Below are 27,071 nucleotides of genomic sequence, written 5' to 3'. Positions count from 1 at the left end.
GCTGCAATGAACTCAACCAAAAGGTGCTATTTCCCAAACTCCCTTGCAGCTAGATTTGGCATGCGATTAAGTTCTGGTTGATCATGGATAAGCAGAGCACTGAGTGGGTCATGGAACTTGGGTACGGGAATGGAGAGGCAGAGTTCGGGGGTGCGGGGAGAAGGGGAGAGCAAGGTGAAGGAGAAGGCTGTCCTAAAGAAGCTGGCTCAGCTTAGGGGCGGGTCTTTCCGTGCCTGCTCCCTTCTGGAGCAAGCTGTTCCAGCAGTCAACTTGGACCATGAGTTAAGAATGGAACCCACCACTAGGAAGTAAAGCAATAAGATCAGAGCGGAGTCCCTAATAACGTTGTGGAACTGCCATATTTATTCTGGATTGGCTACCTCTGGACTTCTTTCACACGAGAGAATCAACTCTTGAGTATTTACTGGGAGTTTTTGGTGGTTGTTATTGTTGCATTCAGCTCTATCAAAAACCTAGCTGACTGAGACTGGCAAAAGGAAAAAATACATCAATTGAAGGATGAGCCAGGCCCTCACTACTTCAAGTGTGGTCCCTGGAAGAGCAGCATGGGCTTGTTAGAAACGCAGAATCTCAGGCCCCACCCAGACCTACTGGATCAGCACCCACATTTTAACAAGATCCCCAGGTGATTTGTACGCACAGTTTGAGAAGTTTTAAGTAGCACTGACTTAGAGCAAATGCCCTTTGAAAAATCCACACTAAACATGATCGATTTGAATGTTCTGCTGGGCAGTGTTCCTACTAGCTAGATTTATAGTCTGAAAAAATAACCCTGAGACATATGACCTGATTCTGAGATCAGACATCAAACATACTATTTTTAAATGAGTTTCTTAATAGGTTCAAAAATGCACTAAAGGAAAACAAACATGAAGATTATAAACAGTAAAAAACCTAACTTTGGGCTTTTAAGGATATAATTCCAAATAGAGTGCTTTGCACATAATGATCAAGCTACCAAAATCCGGAAACAATCACCCTTTTGGCTGCTCATTACAACAAAGCTTTTTAATTCTCATTTTTAGGTTACTAACTGCTAATTCTCTGACAAGTTCTGTTACATCCCAACCGCCCAATGGAAAATTCGTTTACCTGTACAGCATTTAAAAGTGAAAATTAGGGGGACAGCCTGGTGGTGCAGTGGTTAAGTGCGCATGTTCCACTTCGGCAGCCTGGCGTTCGCCAGCTCAGATCCTGGGTGCAGACATGGCACTGCTTGGCAAGCCATGCTGTGGTAGGCGTCCCACATATAAAGTAGAGGAAGATGGGCACTGATGTTAGCTCAAAGCTAATCTTCCTCAAAAAAAAAAAAAGTGGAAATTATGCTTGCCATGTATACTCTCAGTCTGGAAAATTTCTCCTCCACTCCCCAAAAGGACTCCCAGTTGGTAAGCGCCATTCTTTAAACACGCAAGATGTTTTGAATCAATTCATTTTAGTTAATTTTCAAATAATCTTTCTACAGCAGTTTTTTAGATACAATTTACATACAAGAAAATGCCCAGATCTTAATTATACTACTGGATGAGTGTGATGATCATATTCACCCACATAACTGCCACCCCAATCAAGATATAGGGCATTCCCATCACCCCAGAAAGTTCTCTCAAACTGCTCTGCTATGGTTCCCCACCTCCACCGGCCATGCATAGGCAGCCACTTCTGCAGTGGGTTTCTTATTCTCATGTGGCCAGAAAATGAGTCAAAAGTGATTTTACAATTTAAAGCTGATAAAATAACATTAAGAACTATACAGCGCACGTTGCCTGCAGGTGCTCCTAACACGCTTTAATCTTCTATCAACAGCTTGACTGCTAGGATAGGAAGGAGGGTCAAGACATTGAGTTGGGTTCAGTTAACTGTGTAAGTGTTGATACAGTTTGCTAAGACATTGGCTATACTTATGTGGATTAGTGATCTATTTTCTTTAAGTAGTTTTATACAGATTTTAAATAGGTTTTCTTCATACAGGAAACACTAATTTCATATGGTGCCTCCTGTCTTTCCATTTCTGACACCAAAAGACGGCTAGAGCATAGAGTGATCTGCACTTAAAAATACAAAGTTTACTAATTAAAAAACTTTTGATTATGCCAGATTCTTATTTTGGGTTCAAGTTTGGAGTTCGAGAAGGTAAACGTTGTTTCTTTTGTCCTAATCCAATATATTTAATTAAAAATTAGTGCACGGAAAGGGCCTCCGAGCGCTCTCTTCCTTCTTAGGATCCATTTACTCCAACAAGTTTTCAGTGGTTCATTTTTTCCCAGTTTTAGGAGATAGGCAATGATAATTCACACAGTTCTTACAAGAAAATTATGAGAAAGGCACTTTTAGGTTTTGGTACCCTAAATGTGAGATACCACTAATATTAACAGTTTTACTTATAAACCCAAGTAGCCAATGCTGAGGTGTAGCATGAAAACAAAAAGTATGTGACCATACACAGCGCAACTCCTGGTTACTCTTAACCAACACGTCCACATCCTAGAGGGTCATTTTGTCTCACATTACAATCAATGGTGCACTGGCCTCCAAGGGTCAGAGTTCTGTTTTGGGGTGCATCGCTGCATACTTGGGTGCCAGTTCTTTGATCAGATTCACGTAGTCGGATTTTTCTGCGCAGGCCCTGCATTCTTCTCCCCAGCTGTTCAGTATCTGTTTCAGCTCCGCTACTCTCATCTTCGACAAGTCCACTGAGGCCAAGTCCAGTTTCTTTTCTAAATGACAAAAAGGGAAAGCACAGTTTTTAAAAAACGAAAACAAGTATGAAAATGTAGAAAGGCAAATGGTGTTAGTTATCTCGGTGCTGATTGCCCTATGATCCGAAGTGGGGAATAGTTCCAATTTCTATGAAAACCAAGACATACCTAAGGGAAATGTGGGACATACAAAGCTATTGGGAGAATTCACGTTCTATCAGATTTCTCTCCGCGGAATTAGACTTGCTTCAGAACAGGGGCCTCTGTAGCTTTGCAGTGTTTGCTACCACTCCAGGGCTAAAATGAACAGCACTGCTTCCTCATTGCTGCTGATAAGGCGAAAAGAAGGAAAGTGATAAAAGGCAATTCCTTGGAAGGGCCTTGTGTGTGACCAACTGAAAACCATAGATAGTAATTAACTAGAAAGTTATGGTTCACTTTTTATACAAAGATATGTCTGCAGTGAAACAGATGAGCATACATATTACAAAGCACTATTGGGTTTTTAAACACAAATTTAAAGAAACTCAAACGTGAATAAGATTAGGAGCATTCTCACTGATCCTCAATTGTTTCGGATCTCTGCTTAAACTCACCTGATCCCCCCTGCTGGGATTACTGTATTATCAGAGGATTTGTTTACAGTCTTTTGGGGGACACCAACTTCTCTAATGCTGGGGCTTTGGTGCCAGGCAATCTGGCTCCTAACATCGCTGCCAGCAATACCCATCACCAACATCTAACTCCTCTAACAAAGCTACTCTTTTCCTGTTTACAGATTATCTGCAGAGAATGTCAAGAACTCAGCTACTTCTCTATTGCCAAGCCCAAAAATAGAAGAAAAATTAAGCTCATCTATAATACACTCATGATTGCAATTTCCCTATCAGAAAGGGGCAATTTCCCTATCAGAAAGGGGCAATTTTGCTCTTTCAAAGGAAAGTCTCCTTCTCCTTCCTCAAGACCAGGTGTCTGTTTGAACATGGAGACAACATTTAAGTTTACTTATTAAACAATTAGTGGCAGCCTAGGACTTCTCATGCAGAGTCCTTTCCCTTTTTTTCCCTGCATAATGGAATGCAGCATTTCAAACCTTTTAACAACCTAACATCATTGTCAAGTGACTTATCAAGAATTTGCAATAAGCATACTCTAATTCAAAAGTGGATTTTACACCTAGGAATAAATTTAACCAAGGAGGTGAAAGATCTATACACTAAAAACTATAAGACTTTGATGAAAGAAATTGAAGAGGACACAAGGGGAAAGATATCCCATGTTCATGCATCAGAAGAATTAATATTATTGAAATGTCCATACTACCCAAAGCCATCTACAGATTCAATGCAATCCCTATCAAAATTTCAATGGCATTTTTTACAAAAGCAGAAAATCTCAATTTGTATGGAGCCACAAAAGACCCCTCACAGCCAAAGCAATCCTAAGAAAGAAGAACAAAGCTGGAGGCATCACACTTCCTGATTTCAGACTATATTACAAAACTATACTAATCAAAACAGCATGGTACTGTCATAAAAACAAACACACAGACCAATGGAACAGAATAGAGAACCCAAAAATAAACCTTGCATATGTGGACAACTAATATCGGACAAAGGAGTCAAGAATACTCAACGGGGAAAGAATAGTATCTTCAATAAAGAGTGTTTGGAAAACCGGATAACCACATGCAGAAGAAGGAAACTGGACCCCTATCTTATACTACTGACAAAAATTCACTTGAAATGGATTAAAGAGTTAAATGTAAGGCCTAAAAAAAATCCCAGAATAAAATACAGGAAAAAAGATCCTTAACGTTGGTCTCAACAGCGAATTTTTGGCTACGACATCAAAAGTACAAGTAACAAAACAAAAATTAACAAGTGGGACTACATCAAACTAAAAAGCTCCTGTACAGCAAAAGAAACCATGGACAAAATGAATGGGAGAAAATATTTGCAAATAATATATCTGATAAGGGACTAATGTCTAAACTATATAAAGACCTCATACAATTCAATAGCAAAAAACATCCAAACAATCTAATTAAAAAATGGGCACAGGAAGTGAATAGACATTTCTCCAAAGAAGACATACAAATGGCCAACAGGTACATGAAAAGGTGCCCAACATCACCAGTTATCAGGGAAATATAAATCAAACCACAATGAGATATTATCTCACACTTGTTAGAATGGCTTTCATCAAAAACACAAGAGACAAGTGTTGAAGATGATGTGGAGAAAAGGTAACCCTTGTACCAATGCAAATTGGTACAGCCACTATGGAAAACAGTTTGGAAGTTCCTTAAAAAATTAAAAGTAGAATTACCACGTGATCCAGCAATCCCACTTCTTGGTATATATCCAAAGGAAAGGAAAACAGGATATTGAAGAGGTAGCTGCACTCCCATGTTCATTGCAGGACGATTCACAATAGCAAGGATATGGAAATAACCTAAGTGTCCACCAACAATTGAATGGATAAAGAAGATGTGGTATATATACGCAATGGAATATTTTATTCAGCCATGAGAAAGAAGAAAATCCTGCCATTTGCAACAATATGGATAGACTCTTGAGGGCATTAAGCTAAGTGGAATAAGTCAGACAGAGCAAGACAAATACTGTATGATATCACTTATACATAGAATCAAAAAAACTGAACTCATGGAAACAAAGAGTAGAATGGCAGTTGCCAGGGACAAGGGGGTGGGAGAAATGGGAGATGTTGGCAAAAGGGTACAAACTTCCAGTTGTCAGATGAATAGGTTCTGGGCATCTAATATACAGCATGATGATTATGGTTAATAATATTGTATTATATGTTTGAAAGTTGCTGAGAGAGTAAATCTTAAATGTTCTCATCACAAAAAAGAAATGGTAATGATGTGATGATGGAGGTGTTAGCTACTGCCATGGTGATAATTATTTTGCAATATATAAGTGTATCAAATCAACACATTGTACACCTTAAACTTACGCAATGTTCTATGTCAATTGTATCTCAATAAAGCTGGAAATAAATAAATAAAAGTTGAATTTTAAAGCCTTTTTTTTATTTCGAGCGTCAGCTGCACTCTGTGCTCCAGAGACCCTTACCTTTTTATAGTGATCTCTGTTCTTTTAAAAACAGAGCAAGCAAGAACTTTCAGGTCAAAAACCAAATGACAACTTCCTAATTGAAAACATAATCCGACCTACACTTATCTTGTTGGTTAATTTCATGGCTTACTTGACAGGCTCCCTTTAAAAGCAGACGCTTTTATAGCCCAGATTATTAATATCCCACAGCTCGTAGGCCCCTGTTCAGTCTCAACTTTCCTGCCAACAACAAGCTGGGAAGAAGAAGTTAGAAGTAGTGTTCTATTCAAGATAAACCGTTGAAGGAGAAAAATACTTTCTTGCAAGTGTCGATAGTTTCTTTGAGTTTTTCCAGAGAACTTGGCACCTGCCATTAATTTTAAAAGGGGGAAAATTTCTATGATACCTTAAAACTGCAAGGAAAAGGTCGACACCAACCTAGCTCATGGCTCCCCAAGGGCCTCTAGTGGCCAGCATTGCCAAAACATTAGTAAGTGATCATTTTTTCTCAATAATATCTGATTAATTTTTCTGTTATTCAAGGAGCCCAGTAAGACCCTTGGCACATAGTAGATGTTACTCAAAATAAATTTGTTCGATGAAAGAATCAGCACAGGTTTGTCCCTTTTGTGAATATTGTTTTTACGGAGTCGGTGGTTCCTGCCTCTACTTCATTCCTGGGAAACCAACAAAAGAGATGCGTGCCCCATAATCACTAGCCTGGAAGTTAGGGCCCGCCCTTGGCAAATTGGGAAACCGGTTGTCTTTGGTATCTTCCAGCTTTAAATTTATTTAAAGCCAGCTATATGGCTATAGTGCATCGGCATACTACACAGCTATGTTGGAAAATCAGACTAAAATAATTCAGAGTTGGGTGCTAATTACTTAGGTAGTTTACAGTACTACACTGGGTATGTAACATAAAATAATGGCTTAAGCAAAAGAAATGGGTCTAGAGCCAGCCCAGTGGCATACCGGTTAAGTTTGCACGCACTTTGCTTCAGCAGCCCAGGGTTTACCAGTTGGAATCCTGGGTGCGCACCTAGCACCGCTCATCAAGCCATGCTGTGGCAGGTGTCCGATATATAAAGCAGAGGAACATGGGCACAGATGTTAGCTCAGGGCCAATCTTCCTGAGCAAAAAGAGGAGGATTGGCAGCTGATGTTAGCTCAGGGTAAGTGTTCCTCAAAAAAACAGGAAAGCAAGCAAGCAAGTGAGCAAGAAATGGGTCTTTTCTGGTAGAATTTCAGGTGCTAAGGATGGGCTTAGGGAGGCATCCCCCAGCCTTGTATCATACCTAATCAATCTATCCCAAAGGCCGGCCCAGATGCAAATTCTCAGTGTAAGAATAGCTCTATGTATGTGAAATTTACAGGCCAAAGATAATATTTTAAAATAGGACATCCCCTTCCTTTCCTTGCTTTTTTATTTTGGGCACCCTTGATACAGCTATTTTATCAGGGAAAACCTGATTTGATGTGAATAACCTATTTCCTAACATTTAAAACTGGCAGAATGACAGACAAATCTAGGAAGAAAGATATGGTCACATTTAAAACTTCAAAGTCCTTACACCACCTTTGAATCTTTTGTCTTAAGAGGTTACCAAAAGCCAAATCGTTATGAGCAGCTGCTCACTTGATATTTTGAATCTTTCCTTGACGTACATGGTCAACATTGCCTTGGTAATTTAAGAGTTTGAATTTTGCTATTTGGGTTGACAGTTTTACCTAATGCTGGTTGTGCCAGTATTCATTTCTCTTCCCCAAAAGAAGCTCCAATGGCACTCACCATTCAGCAGCCCAGCAACTTGTTTGCAAATGGAGAATTCCTTTCCTTCTAAAACTGACTTTTTAGAAACACGGCCTATGTTTATCGAATAGGCGATACTTTGGACATTTGGGGGGAAAACACTGGACTCCATTATACCATATTTCAGCTCACAGATCTGGCTGTCCATCTTCTTCAGCTTCTCACAAATTTTCACTGCAGGCATATGCACACTCATTGGGCGTATGACCTCGCTTAGGATCTTGGTGGCTGCATCTTTTGTTGCTCCTAGATAATAGCACTGAAGGAGAATGGAGAAAATTTAGTGTCCCAGACACTGAAAAAAGCAAGTTATGTAGTTTCAAGAAGCAAGAAAGAGGTTAACCTAGTTTTTGTGGCCCAGCTATTCAATTTTAACCCCTGCTGACTAAGACACCAGGAAACAAATGACTCCATTCCCATGATCATCCTAATTAGAAGTGCTCTACAATCTACATGATGCTCCAAGACTAATCAGAAGAGCCAACATTTGCTAAGTCTTTCTCTGTGCCAGGCACTGGTCTCAGGGTTTTAAATTTATGAACTTATTTCTCACAACAATCCTATGAAGTAAGCGCTATCATCATCCCCATTTTATACCCAAGCCAACTGGAGGTCACCCCAGTAGCAAGTAAAAGAGATTGAATTCAAAAATCTAGCATTTGCTTCTAGAATCCTTGCCCTTTTCCATCACACTATACTGCCTTTTAAGCTACCTGACCTAACATTTTACGATTAAAAATATAAAACTTAATGGCACAAATAAATGCCAAGAGTTCCACAATGTGTCAGTGGTGGACAGTCAACAATGCAAATTTAACCAGCAAATTGAACAGGACAATTTTAGGCAACATGAATTGGCCTAAAATTGTCTTTAGTGATGTAAAACAGTATATTGAAACAAGTCATCTACGTTTACCCATGAAACACTGTTACCACAAAATACAGATACTTCCTTAGTTATGTATAAATAATGATATGAAATGTTTCGATAGGCTTGACTGTTTTGGTAAGAAACGAAAAGTCTACCACTCTTAACTCAGACCGTAAATTCTCATTAGGAATTCAATTGTATAATTTCATTTAGGAAAACATGGAATTGGCAGCCTGTAGTTTATTCAGAAAGCAAAATGAAACCAGATACATTCTAGATGAAAATGCACATGACCACATTTCACTGAAAGCTTAATTTCTGCTTGCTGTCTACAATGAACATGCTTGAGGCAGGCATCTAAACAGGAGAACGTTAAGTCCAAGATGAGAAATGAAACTATTAGCAGTTTTCTTCAAGCACAAGGGAAAAATGAAAGGTGAAAATTGACCATACCAGGCGGTGTTCTTTTCCTTTGACATCCAAGCAAAAGTCGATCAATTCTTTTTCTATGGTGTCCAGAGAAAAGCTGACTCCTCTGGTTATTAAGGAGTTATAAAATCGGTTCAAGAATTCCTTACATACTAGAAGGAGCAAAAAAATGTATTTATGTACAATATAACCACCTCCACACCCGCTTATATGTTCCACTCACCAAATAAAAAAGTAAGTATGATTCAACAAATTGTGACAACGGATTCAAATAATAAGCAAGAATGGTTTCAGGCCATTGGGGCCTTGAATAATATGAGCTTATTGAATCAATCAATCTTTGGAACTAAGTTCCACCTAAAATGAGAACTTTCCTACGAAATTTGGCTAACCCTAAAAGAAAATATGGCTTTCTATGGGATATGATGCTTGGGACAGCTTAAAGCACAGAGTAAAATCTGAATATGTATCTTGAATGAGGCCTCTTGGTAGTCTGCCTGTGTCTATATGTTCCATCACCATGAACCTGAAATGAAATCCCAATTTGAACAATCATATTCAATTCCGGGGTCCAGAGCAAGGGGAGAGATGGAGCTCAAGAGAGGCACATGCAATAACAACAAACGTAGCTCACATCTGTTGGGTGCTTACAGGTGCTGGCACTGTTCTAAGCTCTTTATCTTTATTAACTCATTCAATACTCACAACGGAGCTACAACACAGATACATTCCTACCCTCATTTTACGGATGAAGAAACTTAGTCAAAGAGAGGCCAATTGATGTGCCCAGTGAGTGGTAATGAGAGAACTAGATCCCAGGTGGTCTGACTCTGGGCCCACACTCTCATCCATTAGATTACTCTGCAGTAGGAGGAGCCTGCCTTCCCACATTGCTTTCCCAATTGGGCAAGTGTCTAGCCCTCGCAAGCAGAGAGGCTTATGCTTGAAAACAACAGCCCTGATATTAGAAAGAGACCTCTACGGAAACATAGCAGGGAAGAGAGGAGGGTGCTCAGGCCCTTGGTTCTCTCTATCCTTCCTCTTGATTCATGGTATTAACTAAACCCAGGTAATGTGCTCTGGCCCCAGTGCTCCAAAAATCAGGTGTCTTGTCTACCTGTCTGATAAATGAGGCAAGATCTACAAGTCACTCGAATACACAAACTAGATACCTAAAGTAATTTAAACTATGCTCATTTGATTAAATTAATTTATTCAATGAATAAGGATTTGTTGATTACTTTCTATATACCAAGCACTATAGGAGAATTACTGAAGGATGCACTTCAGGAAGAAGGGGACAAAATCCAGAAAGGAGGATCAGGTTATAAGAAATGATGGTGAGAAAAGAAAATGGCACATGGGAGAAAAATCTAAATACAAATAAACTATATAAACAATAATGATGAACATGTAGGAGTATAAACATAAGAAAATAAAGACAATCCTAAAACATAAGATGGGAAATAAAGGAGAATTCAAGTTCAGCTTCCCAAGATCCTTCATCATCGTAGAGGAAGGTAGGGAAACATTACAGTTGTCATATTAATTTTTAGCCAGTTAAGCATGTTAAAAACGTAAGGGTAATAACTAAAAAATATAAATAGATTGCTGCTAGGTCAATATTGGTGTAGGGCATGAGAGGGATTTTTAAAACATTGTCAGTCTACTCGAAGGCAGGAAAGGGAAAAAAAGAGAAAGAAACAGCACAATAAGATTTTCTATAAACTGACAAAATTAAGTGGGAGAAATAAATCCAAATATATCATTAATCATAATATACATAAATATATTAAACTTGAGCTTATATTTTTAACATAACTATCAAAAAAACTACATGCTACTTATAGGCATTACATAAAAAGTGTGAGACTACAGAAAGGGGTTGAAAAAGCAAACAGCAACAACAAAATTAAGAAATTTAAAAATGAAAAGATATGCCAGGAAAATGCTAACCAAAATCTGGTTTAGTTATATAAAGCATTCTTGGGGATAACAAAAGTCACTACTGATCATAAAATGGACTATTTACCAGAAATACAAAAAAAAAAAAAAAATGAACTAGTATACAGCCAATGACAAAGCCTAATAATATAGAAAACTCTAATTGAATTATAGGAAGAAATCGACAAATTCACAACAAGGGTGATTTAACACCCTTTCATCCATTATTTGATCAAATCGACCAAAAGTTAATAAGGGCATTAAAGATTTGAACAAGACTATTCACAAGCTTGACCTAAAACATATATGGAACCCTTCTCCTCTAAATTAGAGAATTCTCATTCTTTTCAAGAAAATATGGAATATTTCCTTAAATTTTCCATATATTAAGCCAAAATGCAAATCTCAAGAAGTACCAAAAACCCTGTATGAAACAGACCAAATTCTCTGAACATAATTAGAAACTAGTAACGCAAATAATAATGATCCACCCAGTGTCTGCTCCCCAGATGCCTGGAAACTTTCAAATACACACTTCCAACTAATCCATGGGTCAAAGAAAATGTAGTAATGGAAATGTGCAACTTTTAATACTTAATTCCAATCAAAGTATTATATATAAAACTTAAGGAATGCAGCTAAGGCAGTACATAGAAGGCAATTCATAACATCAAATGCATACCTTTCAAAAGAAAAAAATGGGAAATTAATGAGCGAGCATTCAACTCAAGAAGTTTCAAAAAGTATAACTATATAAACCAAAAGAATGTAGAAGATATTAAATAATAAAACAAAAGAAATTAATTAATTAGAAAAAATAAAGATCAATAAAACCAATAGCTGGTAAAAATAGACAAGTACCTAGCAAGAAAAAAGTGATAAGTTAAAGAATTGTCAAGTGATAAATCAAATAATATACAGTCAACCAAAGAACAAGTAAGAATTCTCAATAATTAAAAATGATAGCTAAAATTAAAGAAAAAACTCAACACAGGATTTATTTAGGAGATAAGGTTGAAAAAAGAAATCCTCAGAAAGTAAGCCAAAAATCAAAGAGGTGGAAAATGGGTAATAAAATTTAAGAAATTCAGGAAGCCAAATACCTAAATAATATGAGTTCCAGACAGATATAATAGGAGAGCAAATTTTCAAAGAAACAATACAGGAAATATCCCCATTACTGGAAACATGAATATTTGGATTGCTAGACCTCCAATAGTTGAAAAATATCAATACCAAAGCACAAAAATCAAGAATCTTTAGAACACTTGTGAAAAAGAAAAGATTCTACAATTCTGCAGAAAGCAAAAAAACAGTACTAATATTGTTATTATTAAACAATTACAAAGTAGAATATCATTAGATTTCTTAACACTGGAAGGTAGAAGAAAATGGGACAATGTCATCAAAATTCTGACAGAAAAAACATTTTCAATCTAGAATTCTATAAGACAATCAAGCTGTTAGTTAAAAAGTACAGGTAAATAAAGATATTTTCAACATTCAAGATCTCAAAATTTTACTCTTATCAACTGTTTTTCAGGACCCTAGTCTTCACCAAAATAGAGGAATGAACCAATGAAGGGCTGGCATGGATTCCAGGAAACAAAGGCTAAAACACAGGAAGGAGGTAAAGGAAATTCCCAGGATGGCAGGGGAGGGAGCCCAAGGATGACAGCAATGGAGCAGCTGAAGAGAAGCCTGTCCAGATTAAAGCAGGAGCAGAGTCCCAGGAACTATGTCACCAAGAAGAAAATGAAACGAATAGAATACCTGACATAGTTAATGTGTTCAGAGATGATTTTCAGTTGTCAAAGAAAAAAAAAATGTGGCGATGTATTAATGATTAGAACAAACATTAATCAAAGAAAGTATTGAGGTCAGAATTAATTCAAGGGGAGAAAGATGTCCATGAAAGATGAAGTCTTGGTGCACTAGATAACCCAGCAGTGAGTAGTATTTACATGGGCACAACAATGTAAACCATAAAATAGATATTTACCCAAAATGGTGATATAAACATATGTGAAATGGGGGAGATGTATGTGAGTGGATATAATAGATCTAAAACTTTATTTTCCATAGTAGGAAGGTAATAGATATCAAAAACTGGAAAATTGAGAACAAGCATTTTAAGCAATTTATTTAGGTTAATAAAAATAGGTTTCAGATGAAACAGCTAAAATATTTGGGAGGCACTAAATAGAGAGGAATGAGGAGGGGTCTAACATTTTTCAACATACACCCCCCCAAAAAAATGTACATTTTAAATTTGTGTGTAGACATGACGTTTTGGTAAAAAATGTAAATTATAGAACATTCTTAATAAAAAGGAAGACATTACAGAGAGCATAGACACTTTAGAAATCATAAGAAAACACCATAAAAAATTTTATTTCAGTAAATTAGAAAATAGATAACATGAACAACATCCTAGAATAGTATAACAAACAAAAATGGATCCAAACAAAAACAAAAACCTGAACAGTCCTAAAAATCATTTAAAAAATTGAATCAGTATTTAAAAATCTACTGGAGAGAAAAGGGCCAAGTTACCAAAACTATCCTAAATAAACTGTCACAGAGAAAAAAAAAAAACAGGAGAGAAAACAAAAGCAAAGAAATCTCCCCAGCTTTTAATGAGATCGATCAAACCTTGATATCAAAAACAGGCAAGGACAACAGGAGACAAAAATTATCGGTCAACTTCACTTTTGAAAACAAAATGCCCATTGAAAAAATCATAACCGAGGGGCTGGCCCCGTGGCCGAGTGGTTAAGTTCACGCGCTCCACTGCAGGCGGCCCAGTGTTTCGTTAGTTCGAATCCTGGGTGCGGACATGGCGCTGCTCATCGAGCCACGCTGGGGCAGCGTCTCACATGCCACAACTAGAGGAACCCACAACGAAGAATACACAACTGTGTACCGGGGGGCTTTGGGGAGAAAAAGGAAAAAATAAAATCTTTTTAAAAAAAAAAAATCATAACCGAGTAAGAATCTCGTTAGTTGCCAAGATGGTTTAAAATTAGAAAATCTATTAATGTAATTTATTATATGATCATCTCAATAGATGTATAAGTATTTGATAAAATCTAATTTCTGTCCAGGATTAAAGCAAAAATACATGTACAGATAATTAGCAAACTAGAGATGGAAGGGAACTTCATTAACTTGATAAAGGATATCTACCAAACCCTATAGCAAATGTCCTAGTTAACAATAAAGCTGTCCTTTATCACCTCTTGTATTTGACACTGGACACTGTTTCAGCTAGTGCAAAAGACATCTATTAGAAAGGGAAAAGCAAAATTGCCATGACTTGCAGATTATATGATTGTCTATGTAGAAATTCCAAGAGTCAGAAGTACATTTTTAATAATGAGAGTATTATGCAAAATTGCTGAATATAAGATTAATATAGGAATAAACAATGAGAAACTGAAAATTTAAAATAAGATATGATTTACAATAGTGACAAAAATTCTAGGTAAATAGGAATAAATTTAATGATATATATATCAAGACTTTGAAGGAAACGCTTACAAAACCTTATCAAAAGACCTGAAAGTAGACCTAAGAAATGGGAAGAGATGCCATGTTCAATATTATGGACGCTTATTTTTAAGTAGATCTATAAATTCAAAGTTGTTCCAATCAAAATCCCAATAGGATTTTATAGATTTGACAAGCTGATCCAAAAATACGTATTAAAAAAACAAGAGCAAATGAAAGCCAAGAAATATTTGAAGAAGAAAAAGGAGTTTGGGGAGTGGACCTTAACAGTATGGAGACTTACTTCTAAAGCTACAGCATTTAAAACACTGTAGGTCTTGGGGCTGGCCCCGTGGCCGAGTGGTTAAGTCCGCGAGTTCCGCTGCAGGCCGCCCAGTGTTTCGTTGGTTCGAATCCTGGGCGCGGACATGGCACTGCTCGTCAAACCACGCTGGGGCAGCGTCCCACATGCCACAACTAGAAGGACCCACAACGAAGAATATACAACTATGTACCGGGGGGCTTTGGGGAGAAAAAGATAAAATCTTTAAAAAAATAAATAAATAAAACACTGTAGGTCCAGCACAGAACTAGGCAAAAGAGCAATAGAACAACACAGTGAGTCTAGAAACAAAACCACATCTAAAGGAGCTTGGTATAGGACAGAAGTGACGCTAAAAATTAGTGAAGGAAAAATGGACTAGTCAATAAATGGTACTAGGACAACTTACAACAGAAAAAGGTAAACTTAGACGTCTACCTAACACTACACACAAACATGAATCCCAGGTGAATAACGACATATGGGAAGAGCATCACTATAAAACTTTTAGAAGAAAATATAGGAAATTATCTTTGTTATATCAGGATAGAGAAGTTCTTAAGATACCAAGACACAGATCATGCATTTGCGTACATCAAAATTAAACATTTTGTGGTGCAAAACAAATCATAAACAAAAGAAAAGAAAAGCCACAGACTAGAGGAAGATATTTACAACTTATATAACTGACAAAGGATTAATATCCAGAATACATGAAAAATCGCTATAGTCATAACCCTTAGGTGCAGTCATTAACAATGACTTTAACCTCTCCATAATCTCCATTGAAACATCCCATCATCTGTCCATCACCTCATCTGTCCAGCTCATGTCCTCTAAGGTCCCAGTGCCAACAATTCTCTGACACCACCAGGTCATACAATCCATTAATTCTTCCACCTTTTCACCATGCTTCTTTACCCAGCTTAGATTTTGTGGTTCAATAATATAATCAGTCCTGTGCATACACATTCATCTCCCTTGCATCTCTCTTCTTTGTTGTACTGACCCAGCAAAACCCTAATCCTGGTTAAAACCAACGGTCCATCCACTTTATACCTATGCTCCCTAAACTTGGCTGGAGGAAATAGCACAGTCATGCTCACTGTTCTCACTTTAAATTTATGACCGCTAATTTCAAGTGAGCCATCAAGGCTGCCCAACAATCCTACTACGTTGACCTCACTCACACTATATTCCACTCCCAAAATGGCTATTGCACAGCTGCTCTCTCCTCAGACTTAGTCTAGCACCTCCACCCCATCCTCTCCCCACCTGATGATCTTGCTTCCTCATTCTCTGAGGGAAAAGAAGAAGCACCAGGAGAGGACCCTCGCCTGCTTTGCCACCGCACCTACCACACCTGTACCTACATATTCTCCCTTAATTCTATGAATGAACTGTGACAACCCTTCCACTTGCTAAGGAGATCCTATCAACTCTAGCTCCTGTGCTTCTGACCTCTCGCTCTCTCTCCTGTTTCATTCCTATTAGCTTGCAACATGCTGTTACTTCTCACTTCTTCAGAACAAGGAAAACCTCTCTCAACCCCACATCTCCCCACCCCAAACACCATCCCATTTCTCCACTCCTTTTTAAAAAAAAATTCTAAAATAATTTTTATACTTGTGATTTCCAAGTTTCTTCTCTCTCCCTCTCCCACCAGTTGAAAGTTAATGAGTTATAAAAGGTTTGTTGTAAAAAACAGTGTCTCTTGCCTTTCCTTCCCCATATCCCCCCAACTCAAAACTTTCTCTTTCAACCATTTTAGCTGATTCCTTTGGAATTTACAAATTATTTTTTATGTTGGGGAGCCAGAGGGATGAGTTGCAATGGCTATATTATTTTTTAAATTTTTTGCAAGGAAAGATTCACTGACATCTGTTGCCAGTCTTCCTCTCTTTTTTTCCTCCTCAAAGCCCCAGTACATGGTTGTATATCCAAAATGTAAGTCCTTCCAGTTCTTCTATGTGAGCCACCACCACAGCATGGCAACTGACAGACGGGTGGTGTGGTTCCATGCCTGGGGAACCAAACCTGGGCCACTGAAACAGTGAGAACCAAATTTTAACCACTAGGCCATCAGGGCTGGTTCTGGAATTTATAAATTTTAAGTACAGGCCTACCTCGGAGATATTGCAGGTTTGATTCCACACCATCACAATAAAGCAAATATCGCAATAAAGCAGGTCACACGAATTTTTTGGTTTCCCAGCACATAAAAAGTTATGTTTACACTATACTGTAGTCTATTAGGTGTGCAATAGCATTATGTCTGAATAAACAATATAAATACCTTAATTAAAAAATACTTTGTTGCTAAAAAATGCTAACCATCATCTTTAGCAAGTCATAATCTTTTTGCCAGAGTGGGGAGGGTCTTATAAAAAAACGCAGTATTGGGGCTGGCCTGGTGTTGTAGTGGTTAAGTTTAGCATGCTCCACTTCAGCAGCCAGGTTCGCAGGTTCAGATCCAGGGTGTAGACCTACACCACTTGTCAGTCATGCTGTGGCAGCAACCCACATATAAAGTGGAGAAAGCTTGGCATGGAAAGATTAGCTCAGGGCAAATCTTCCTCAGCAAAAAATGAAAAAAACCCACAATACCTGGGAAGTGCAATAAAGCAAAGCAGAGTAAAACAAGGTATCCTGTTTGTATGTGAGCCGGCACCACAGCATGGCCACTGCAGAGTGGTGTAGGTCCGTGCCTGGGAACTGAACCTGGGCTGCCAAAGCGAAGTGTGCCAAACTTAACCACTAGGCCACCAGGGCTGGCCCAGATGTGGGTTTCTTTTTATCTATTATTGGACTTCTTGAATTTGTGGATTAGTGTCTTTCTTCAGTTCTGGCAAATTCTCCGCTAGTATCTCTTCAAATATTGCTCCTGCGTCATTCTCTTTCTTCTTTCCTTCCAGTTAAACATATGTTGGCTTGTCTCATTCTATTCTCCATGTCCCTTAGTCTCTCTTCCTTATTTTCATTCTTTTGTTGCTCTGTGCTGCATTACATATAATCCTTCTAACTTTTCTTCTAGTTCATTGGTACTCAGATTGTGGTTCTTGGTCCAACAGCATAAATATCACCTGGGAGTTTGTTATAAATAAAGAATCTCTGGTCCCCTCCTAGATCAACTTTAATGTGCATACAAATCATTTATTAAAATTCAGATTCTAATCTTTAGGTCTGGAGTGGAGCCCAAGATTCTGCATTTCCAACAAGCTACCAGGAGAGGCCAAGGCTGCTGGTATGAGGACCACGAGGAGTAAGGCTCTAGTTCACCCATCTCATCACTGGCTCTCTATATTCTACTAGTAAATCTGTTCATTGCGTTTTCAATTTTGAGTTTTTCTTTTATTTCTAGAAGTTCTCTTTAGTTCTTTTTCAAATCTGCTAGTGCATTTCTCATAGTTTCCTATTTCCTGTCTTTTGTATCTTTAAATGCACTAAACATAATTGTTTTACGGTCCGATAATTTCAATATCTAAAGCCTTCGTATGGTTCTGCTTTTGATGTTTCTATAGCTTCTTGCCCGTGGTGCCTTGTTTCTTTGTGTGCTTGCTTATTTTGTCCCGCATGAGACTCATAGTTCTTGAAACATATGTGTGGAGATTATCTGAGGCCTAAGATGGAGGTGCCTTATTTCCGTAATAGATTTGTGTTTGTATTTATCAGGTCTAGGGGCTACTAGCCAGGGAGTGCTTTAAACTAAATTGATAGCTTGATGTTTTTTGGACCCCCCGATGTGAATTTTAGCTGCAAATCCAAGTGAGGGACTTCTTGTGGTCATAATCTCTCAGAGATGTAGCTATTTCTGTCTTCTATCCTGCTCAATGCCAAGGAAGTTTTCCTTATAGTCCTCCTTGGGTAGGGATGGGTTAAGTTTATCACTTGTTCAACCTTACTCTCATGGAGTAACCCTTTGGGAATTCCAGACTAACAAGGAAGAGTCTCCTAGTAGACAAACTCCCCACTTAAAACAAATCTTGGGCTTTGACTTCTGTCCTCCTCAGCAAAGATCATCTTTACTCTGACTGGCAAATATCCTCAGGGCAAAAGGGCTGTAAGCTCAGTTTGCCTCTCAGGATGGCTTCTTTCCCTTCAATTTTGCCATCGTAAACTTTGTATCTTCTCAGCTCTTTGGTTCTTTTATTATGTCTTTATATTTTGTCCTGCATTGTCAGTATTTCTTGGCCAGAAGATTGCTATAAATCTGATCCACTAGATTCCTAAAATATGAACCAGCGTGATTCTTTGAAAATGACAGACAGAGCATGCTGCTTCATCTGCTCAGAACCTTCCTGTGGTTTTCCATATCACTCAGAGGATGCTCCAAAGTCCCACAATGTCCTGCAAAGCCCTGGGTGACCTGACTCTCCACTGCCTCTCAGCCCCCAGCTTCTGTCGTCTCTCCCACTTCAGCCACACTGCTCTGTCCCCAGCTAGGCACCTAGCTTAGGTGTTAAGTATGCATTTTTTGACTGAATAAACGAACTCTTAAATATCCGTAAGAAAAACAAAGTCCAATAGAAAAAAGTTAAGTTGATAATATATGTACCCCATGACTCAGCAATTCTTGTTCTATGATCTAGAGAAATTATCACACCTGTGCTCAAGGGGACACGTATGAGAATATTCAGAGCAGCGTTGTTTAAAATTACGTAGCAGTGGGGAAAAAAACCTAACTGCCCTTCAAAGGGAGAATAGATAAATAAACTGTATCTCATTCATAATGAGGAATTCTAGAGATGAGTTTAAAAGAATGCACTTCATCTATAGTTATCAATATGCACAAATGCCCAAATATAATGTTGAGTGGAAAAAGTTGCAAATGAATACGTACAATGTACAATTTCTATAGATCTAAGATCACAGAAAATGCATAGATTATTTGTGGATACATACATTTATAGTAAAGGTTCTCAAAAAATAGATGAGAAGTATACCTTTACTTCAGAACAAATATTTCCTCTGTAAAGGGGGGGAAAGATAAGAGAAAAAGAATCAGACTTAGGCAGCTAATTTTATTTTATGAGAGAGAGAATTGTAGCAAATATATTAACATTTAATCTGGATGCTAAGCATATATCATATAAATATTTTTCTGTATGTTTGAAATACCTCCTAATTTATTTTAAAAACTTATAACATCTTTGACTATCACAGAAACTCCCAACATGCTCAATAAAATATTTGGCAATATTAATGAAATTGAATTAAACATTTTTAAGTGAAATCATAGTTCAATTAAGCAATTATTAGCCAGAACCCAAAAGGAGAAAATGGTATTTGAAAAATATAACAATGCCACCTGCAGGAAAAAAAGCTACAACTTTTTCAAAAAGATAATGATAAAATGTTTAAAATCAGGTTTGTTGAATTATTAAACTATCCATGGGATAGGAACAGTATTTTCAATAGTTCCATCTACACCTTCTAGAACAGAGGTCAGTCCCCACTATCTGGTCCAGCTTAATTTTGGAGGAAAAAAAAGACACCAGATTATTGGGTGTTACCAGGACTAAGGGAGATTTCTACCCAGGTATGTAATACGTGTTATAATGAGTTAAGACTTTAAGAACAGCCAGAACTTCTTGAATAATTTGTATCCTACTTCATTGTTCCAATTTTATTTTTAACGTTGCCTTAAATAAATTAGTTTCCAGCACCACACTCAGAAGGCAGTATAGGCAGTGACTCAGTGCTTGGGCTCTGAAGTCAGACTCTCTGGGTCAAAATCCTGGCTTTACTACCTACTAGTTGTGTGACTTGCTGCCTTTCATTATTGAATCATCTGTTTGTCTAATTGCCATTCCTTTGAAAGCTATCAGTCTTTTTTTTTTTTCTGGCTGTGTTTAAGATTTTTTCTTTTTTTCCTTTGTGTTTTGCAATTCTCCTATGATATGATTAGATATTAATCAGATATTTTCATTTATACTCTTTGGAGTATATTGGACTTGCAAATCTGTGGATTGATGACTTTCATCAGTTTCAAAAAAATGAGCTATTATCTCATTTGCTCTCCCCATACCCTCTCTCTGCTGATTCTGGAAGTCCAATTAACCTATGTTGGAATTTTTCTTTTTATCCTCATTGCTCCTTTCTTTCATATTTTTTTATGTCTTAATCTCTTAGTGATATTTCTTCAATCTTTTAACTTGCTAATTCTTTTCTCAACTCTGTCTAATATGCTGTTAATCCATTAATTTCTATTTTGTTTCTTTTCCAAATATGGTCACACATTTTTAATAGCCTCCTGCTCTTTATTCATATTTTCAATCCTTTCCTGTATTTCTTTAAACATAATAAACATATTTTATATTCTGTGCCTGATAATTCCAATACCTGAAGCCTTTTCAGGTGTGCCTCTTCTGTCTCTTGTCTCAACTAGCTGTTGCTTATGGTGCCCTTCTTCCCCGTGGCTTTATAACTTTTCTGAATGTGAGCTTTCTTTCTTAGCACTTTGTGGGAATTCTTTGAAGACTGGATTGAAGGTGGATTCTTGTAGGGAGGACTGACATTTGCTGATCCCTGCTTGAAACCCCTTTAAACTAAATTCTCAGTTTCAGATGTTTCAGATCATCCAGGTAGAGTAAATTTGGGCCTCAACCCATATGTGAGCTAGATTGTGTTTATGAGTTGTGTGGAGACATTTTTGTTTTTCCTTTTACTCAGTAAAAAGTTCAAATAGTACAATTCCTTTTAGTCCCTAAAGATGATAGCAGAGTCCTGATTATTTCCAGTTCAGCTTTTATAATAAAAGTCTAGCTCTTTGGGACTCAAAATTAATTGACAGGAGGATCCACTATTGCACTCCCAACTTGGGAAGACCCTGAACTTTGTCTTCATTCTCTTCATTTTACCAAAGCCATGAAAACCTAAGCTCTCAGATCACCTGTGAGGAAAATGCCCTCAAGGCAAAAGCCAGCTTTGGGGTTCCTTTCACCTCTTTTGGTTCCCAATTTCACTTTGGTTTGGGCCTCTGGGTGTGCCTTACGCACATACACTTAAAAATATTTTTATGTTTTTATTTTGTCCAGTATTTTTAGTTGTTTTCAGCTGGAGGGCCAGTCATGTCATCTCTTAGAGTTTGAAGTTATATTTGTTTCTAGTGCTATTAACAGGAACAGAACACCAAATGTAATAGCCAGGCATTCATGGTTTTAACGAATATTTATTGAGCAATTAGTAAGTGCCAGACAGTATTCTAGGTTCCTCAGATTCAACAATGAAGAAAACAAAGTCTTTATCCTCAGGAATTACATTCTAGTGAAGAAATAAAAGTATCTTGTGGCTATGAAGAAAAATAAACATAGTAGGGGCGATAGAGGGTGACAAGGTAATAGTATTTTCCTAAATGGGGTGATAAAGGCAAAGCCTGTCAGATAAAGAGGTATCTGAGCAAAGACCTTAAGGAAGTGAGAGAACAACTTGAGTGGACCGCTTGGGAAGAACTCTCCAGGCAGAGGGAAGAATAGTGCAAAGGCTTTGGTGTAGGAACATCCCTGGTGGGTCCAAGAACAGTGAGGGGGCCAGTGTGGTGGAAGTAGAGTGGGTAAAAGGGAGGAAAGTAGGAAATGAGGTCAAATAGGCAGGTCATCTACGGCTCCAAAGCCATGGTAAGGACTTTGGGTCTTACTCTGAGAAGGGAAGCCATTATAGGTTTTGCGTAAAGGAGTGCAGTCTTCTGACGTTATTTTTAAAGTATACCTCTGGAGGCTGTCTGAAGAACAGGTGGCAGGAGAGAAAGTATGGAAACAGAGAAACCAGCTCTGAGGGTCTTAAAATAGCTGCACATCTTGGACCAGCATGGTAGCTCTGAGGTGAGGAGAATTGGTTGGATTCTGGATACATTTTGAGGGAAGAGCCAAAAGAATTTGCTAATGGATTGGATGCGGCATGTGAGAGAGAGAAAGAGAGAGACGTCAAGGATGACTCTAAGGATTCTGGCCTGAGAAAGTGGAGAATGGAGTCGCCGTTTGCTCAACTGGGAAGACCGCAGGAGAAGCAAGTGTGTGGAGACAAGCAGGAATCCAGTCTTGACACGTGAAGTCTGAGATACTTCTAGACATCTGTGATGATTAATTTTCTGTGTCTATTTGGAGGGCGTTTTTGAATGAGATTGACATTTAAATAAGTGAATTGTGGGTAAAGAAGATTGTCCTCCATGATGTGGATAAGCCCCATCCAATTAGTTCAAGTTCCGAATAGAAAAAAAAACTGGCCTTCCCAAGCAAGAGGGAATTCGTCAGGAGACTGCCTTCAGACTTCATCTGCACCATCAGCTACCCTAGGTCTGCAGTCTGCCAGCCCCCACTGCAAATTTTGGACTTCTCAGTCTCCATAATCAGGTGAGGCAATTCCTTAAAATAAATCTCTCTCTCCTTCTCTCTCCTGTTGGTTCTGCTTCTTTCAAGAACGCTAACTAATACAATATCCAACTGGAAACAGTGAGAAGCAGCTGGATACATAACTCTGGAGTTCAGGGGTAAGGTCTACATACATAAATTTGTAAGTCATCAACATTCGAACGGTATTTAAGAGAAGGGACCAGAGAATAAGGAGAGGTGGAGAAGAGACATGGTTTCAGGTCTCAGTCTTGTGAAACTTATTGTTTAGAACTTGGGAATATGAGAAAGAACCAGAAAAAGTCTAAGAGGAGCAGCCAGTGAGGTAGGGTGAGAACAAAGGGTGAGTGACCGTGTCCAGGATGACAAGTGAAGAAAGCGTTAAAAGGAGGGACCAACTGACTGATCAGCTGTGTTAAGTGCTACTGATAAAATATGAAAAATGAGACATTTGCCAATGTGTATTTTCTTAGTTTAATTAGAAAATATACTAAGCGTGCAAAGGAGATGCCTGCCACAATAATCAATGCTACAAGTCAGCAGAAACTATCATTAGTCTCGCAGTGACCTCCAATTCTCATCTATAAAACAAACCCAGTGCTGAAATGCCTCACAGCTCTTACTCTATTCCCACAATACACCTTCATATGATTTTATACTTCAACTGTTGCTCTGCCATTATATTACCTAGATAATGAGAGTTGGGAATTCTAACTTGTACTTTTAAAGATATACTTTTGACTCAGTAAAAGTTACGTAAAATCCTATTGCGGCATGTATGCATACATTCCTTCAACAAAACTGAGTGCCCTACTATACGCCCCACACTGTGGTAGCCGCTGGAGATGATGTGGTGAGAGAAACAGTCTTGACTTTGAAGGAGTGCACACATGGAGGTGACCAAAACAATTACTGAACACTACAGGAAGGGGAGGCAGATACCTAGAGGAAATTGGGAGACCACTGAAAGATATTAAGTAAGGGAGTAACATGATAACCCTGCCAGGGGACTAGAGAGGAGGAAGAAAGGTGGCAGGAAGGGTGCTGTTTTGGCAGGAAGGAAGGTGAAAATGGTGAAAGTCTGTAACAAGGCATTGGAGCTGGGGAAGGAGAAAGGAGCAGAGCCAACAAGAAGGTAGAATCAGGGACACAATGATTGATGGGCATAGGGGATCAGGGAGAAAAGAGAAGTGTAGTCTAATTGACCAGGTAGATACTGACACTGGAAGCATAACAGGTTTTGGAGATTGAGAAGGGGAGGAGCTGATGACCTTGGTGTATGACTGTTGAATTTAAGGTATATGATATCTAAGTGGGGATGTTCAGTAGTCAATCGGGTGCAAGGTCTGGGACTCTAGAAAGGAGGTGAATTGGATATAAACATTTGGGATTAATCAGACTATAGGCAGGTCGATTCTGATTGCACAGAAGACTGTGTAGACTGAGAAGGGCGTGCAGAAGACAGAACTCTGGAAAATTCTAACATTGAAGCCATGGCTAGAGAATTAGAAGCCCACAAAGACACTATGAACAAGTGGGCACAGAGACAGGAAGCAAAGGCAAGAAGCAGCAGTGTCATAGCCATCAAGAGACGGAAGTTTCTGAAAGAGAAAGAAGTCAGCAGTGTCCCACGCCACAGAGAAGTCAAGATCAGAATGGAAATACAAAGAGAATAATCTCACCATAAATCACCTAACAAACTGTAATCTAAAGTTCCTGGCATGTGTTTATTGCTATAACCAGATAACCACACTCTTTTTATTTGTGTTGTGGGTTTTTGTTTATTAAAAATAGTCCCATGAGCAAATCTATAATTATTTCAAACTAAAAAGTTTTAAAAAATAGTCTCATAATACAATCCTTTTAAACAGATCCAGAAACATTTACATTCTTTTCAGTAAGTCTCCCGTGACATACAACAGGACTCAGAAACTTAAATATTCACAGGGGTCAGGCAGGTAAAATGAACAGGGAAAGCAATTTGAGTCTAGGAAAAACAACCAAAACCTGGAAAACACATGTCCTTTCCGAAAGGAGCAGCCACAGCCAATTCCCACTACATGGACGTATGGGCTAGTCTTGACAGGTCACTTGGTTTTTCAAGAAAAACCAGAAATTTGAATTCTTTAATATGAAGTTTCCCACTTTTAAAATGTAGCCAATTAATTTGTGTTTTTCAAAATACTTTGTGACCTTAATAAAATTCATCAAATTGATCAATAGGTCCCAGGTGGCTCATGGACTATCAGTTTTTTTAACTTTGCCCTAAAATACGTATGTATGTGTGTATATATATATATATATATATATGTATATGTATATATGTGTGTGTGTGTGTATATATATATATACACACATAAAGCATTTTAATCATATACATTGAGGGGATAGTAAGTGGCTAATGCTGAGGTTCAAAAGCAGTAATCGAGCCAGATCTAGAATCCAGTTCTTCTTATTCTAAAACTACTATTTCCTTCACTGTGATTCTACAACTTCTGTATCTAACAAACGGATATATACTCCCAGGTTAGTGAGACATGCAAGTTAATAATCACCATATGCTGTAATAAATTCAGAAAAGATGGCATAAGCTTCACATTTAATTGATCCAGACGCTTTGACACTTCTGAAATGTTTTTAGGTAGACCCTCCAGGAATTTAAATTACTGAGGACTAATCAAACCAATTGTTCATGCCTCACATGTTCTGCTTTAAACGTATAGGACACAGTTATAAGAGATCTTTAAACATTCTAACTTAGCTGCATAAATATATCTACAAAAAGTTTAAAAATAACATCACATCGATATTTTACATTTCTGATGAAAAGTTTCATTATTGCAGGACTGATAGAAAACTGGGCTCCAATTATGAAGACTTTATTTAGTTACAGTACAATCTATACTCATCCCTTCATTCACCATATATTGTGAACCTTACAATTTCCTGTTAAGGACAGATTCGCAAGCTCAAGGAAGGATGGGAGGGATGTACATTTAAACTAATTTCAATGAATGAAACATCATTGTAAGTGCTACAGTAGTCCACAAGGAAAGGGCTAGCATAGCTAATTATCTTCTTTGATCTTGTTAACAGCCCTTTGAAGTAGGTATCATCGCGCTGATTTTGCAAGAACCGGGTGCCAGCGTGACCTCAAAGCCGGAGGGCTTGCTGGCACCTAGACCCACGTGTTCTGACTGCAAGTCCACAGCTGAGATTGTGAACAGAAAAGCAAACACTCTTTTGTGTTCCTCCTCATTCTAAGGAGTTAACGAACTCCTTTGTAAAGCAACTTTTCTCTGTAAAGTCTAATAAATGTTAGTTATGTCCTCTGATTTAAGCTACCTCAACTCAATCACAGACAACTTCTCAGGTTTTATTTTCCTTTTGGGAGTTACAAACGAATTCGAACTTGAAAGACATCGCCTGCACAAGGAGAGGCAAGTCTCGACGGTTAGGAGCAGCACAATCAATTTGGCGCCAGAGTCGTCTGAATCTAGATGTGTTTGCATAAAATCGAATCCAAATCCAAACCCCCCAGCTTTGATTGCGGCAGTTTAAATTAATAGTCACATCCCGGGCCTGGCTCGAACTTTTGCCCAGGCTTGGGCGAAGGCGATCGGAAACTAGGGATAGGGCCTGCGTTTCCTCTGTGACATGTTATTTATAGCCAGCGCTGGGAGATGCCAAAGCCCACAACAGCTGCGCTGCAGCGCGGTGCCGCCGCCATGCAAGCAGGTCTCACACCGCTCACCTTCACAGTCGGCCCCTGGCCGCCCCCCGGCCTCCTGGCCCCGCGCTGGCACCGGGTTAAAGACCCAAAGCCCGGCGCAAAAGGCCACCATCGCGGCTGGGTTCGTGCACCACATGCTGAGCCCGCAGCCCCAAACACCTCGCCCACCTGCGTCCACCGACAGCCGCGCAGCTGTCGCCGGGGGCTGCGCGGGGACACAGAAAAGCGAGCCGCGTGGTTGGAAAAAATCTGCCGGCTGTTGCTAGCACAAATGACGCAACTCAATCCCGAGTTTCTATTGGCTCTCACGAAAGGGGCA

General features: G+C 38.5%; 1 protein-coding gene across 1 annotated transcript; it reads right to left on the bottom strand.

Moving 5' to 3' along the window:
• Nucleotides 1-1,451: 1,451 nt before the first annotated feature.
• On the bottom strand, nucleotides 1,452-26,995 carry CDNF (cerebral dopamine neurotrophic factor). Its single transcript, XM_046679475.1, has 4 exons — nucleotides 26,774-26,995; nucleotides 8,941-9,068; nucleotides 7,734-7,875; nucleotides 1,452-2,738 (listed from the first exon to the last, which is right to left on the bottom strand). Exons 1-4 carry the CDS (start codon nucleotides 26,886-26,888, stop codon nucleotides 2,560-2,562), a joined length of 564 nt encoding a protein of 187 aa, XP_046535431.1. The 5' UTR covers nucleotides 26,889-26,995; the 3' UTR covers nucleotides 1,452-2,559.
• Nucleotides 26,996-27,071: the final 76 nt, after the last annotated feature.

This window comes from Equus quagga, chromosome 12 (assembly GCF_021613505.1).
Source record: "Equus quagga isolate Etosha38 chromosome 12, UCLA_HA_Equagga_1.0, whole genome shotgun sequence".
In the NCBI taxonomy this organism is placed as follows: domain Eukaryota; kingdom Metazoa; phylum Chordata; class Mammalia; order Perissodactyla; family Equidae; genus Equus; species Equus quagga.
Note: the sequence above shows the minus strand (reverse complement) of the source record. Positions and strands in the feature narration are given on the sequence as shown.

What these genes read in the sequence shown, in the direction of transcription:
- CDNF (XM_046679475.1), bottom strand. Translation starts at nt 26,888, where the DNA reads ATGTGGTGCACGAACCCAGCCGCGATGGTGGCCTTTTGCGCCGGGCTT. An exon ending in GCCAGGGGCCGACTGTGAAG is followed by an intron (nt 9,069 to 26,773) that starts GTGAGCGGTGTG and finishes TGCTCCTTCTAG; the next exon opens with TATGTAAGGAATTCTTGAAC. An exon ending in GATCTGTGAGCTGAAATATG is followed by an intron (nt 2,739 to 7,733) that starts GTATAATGGAGT and finishes TTTGTCATTTAG; the next exon opens with AAAAGAAACTGGACTTGGCC.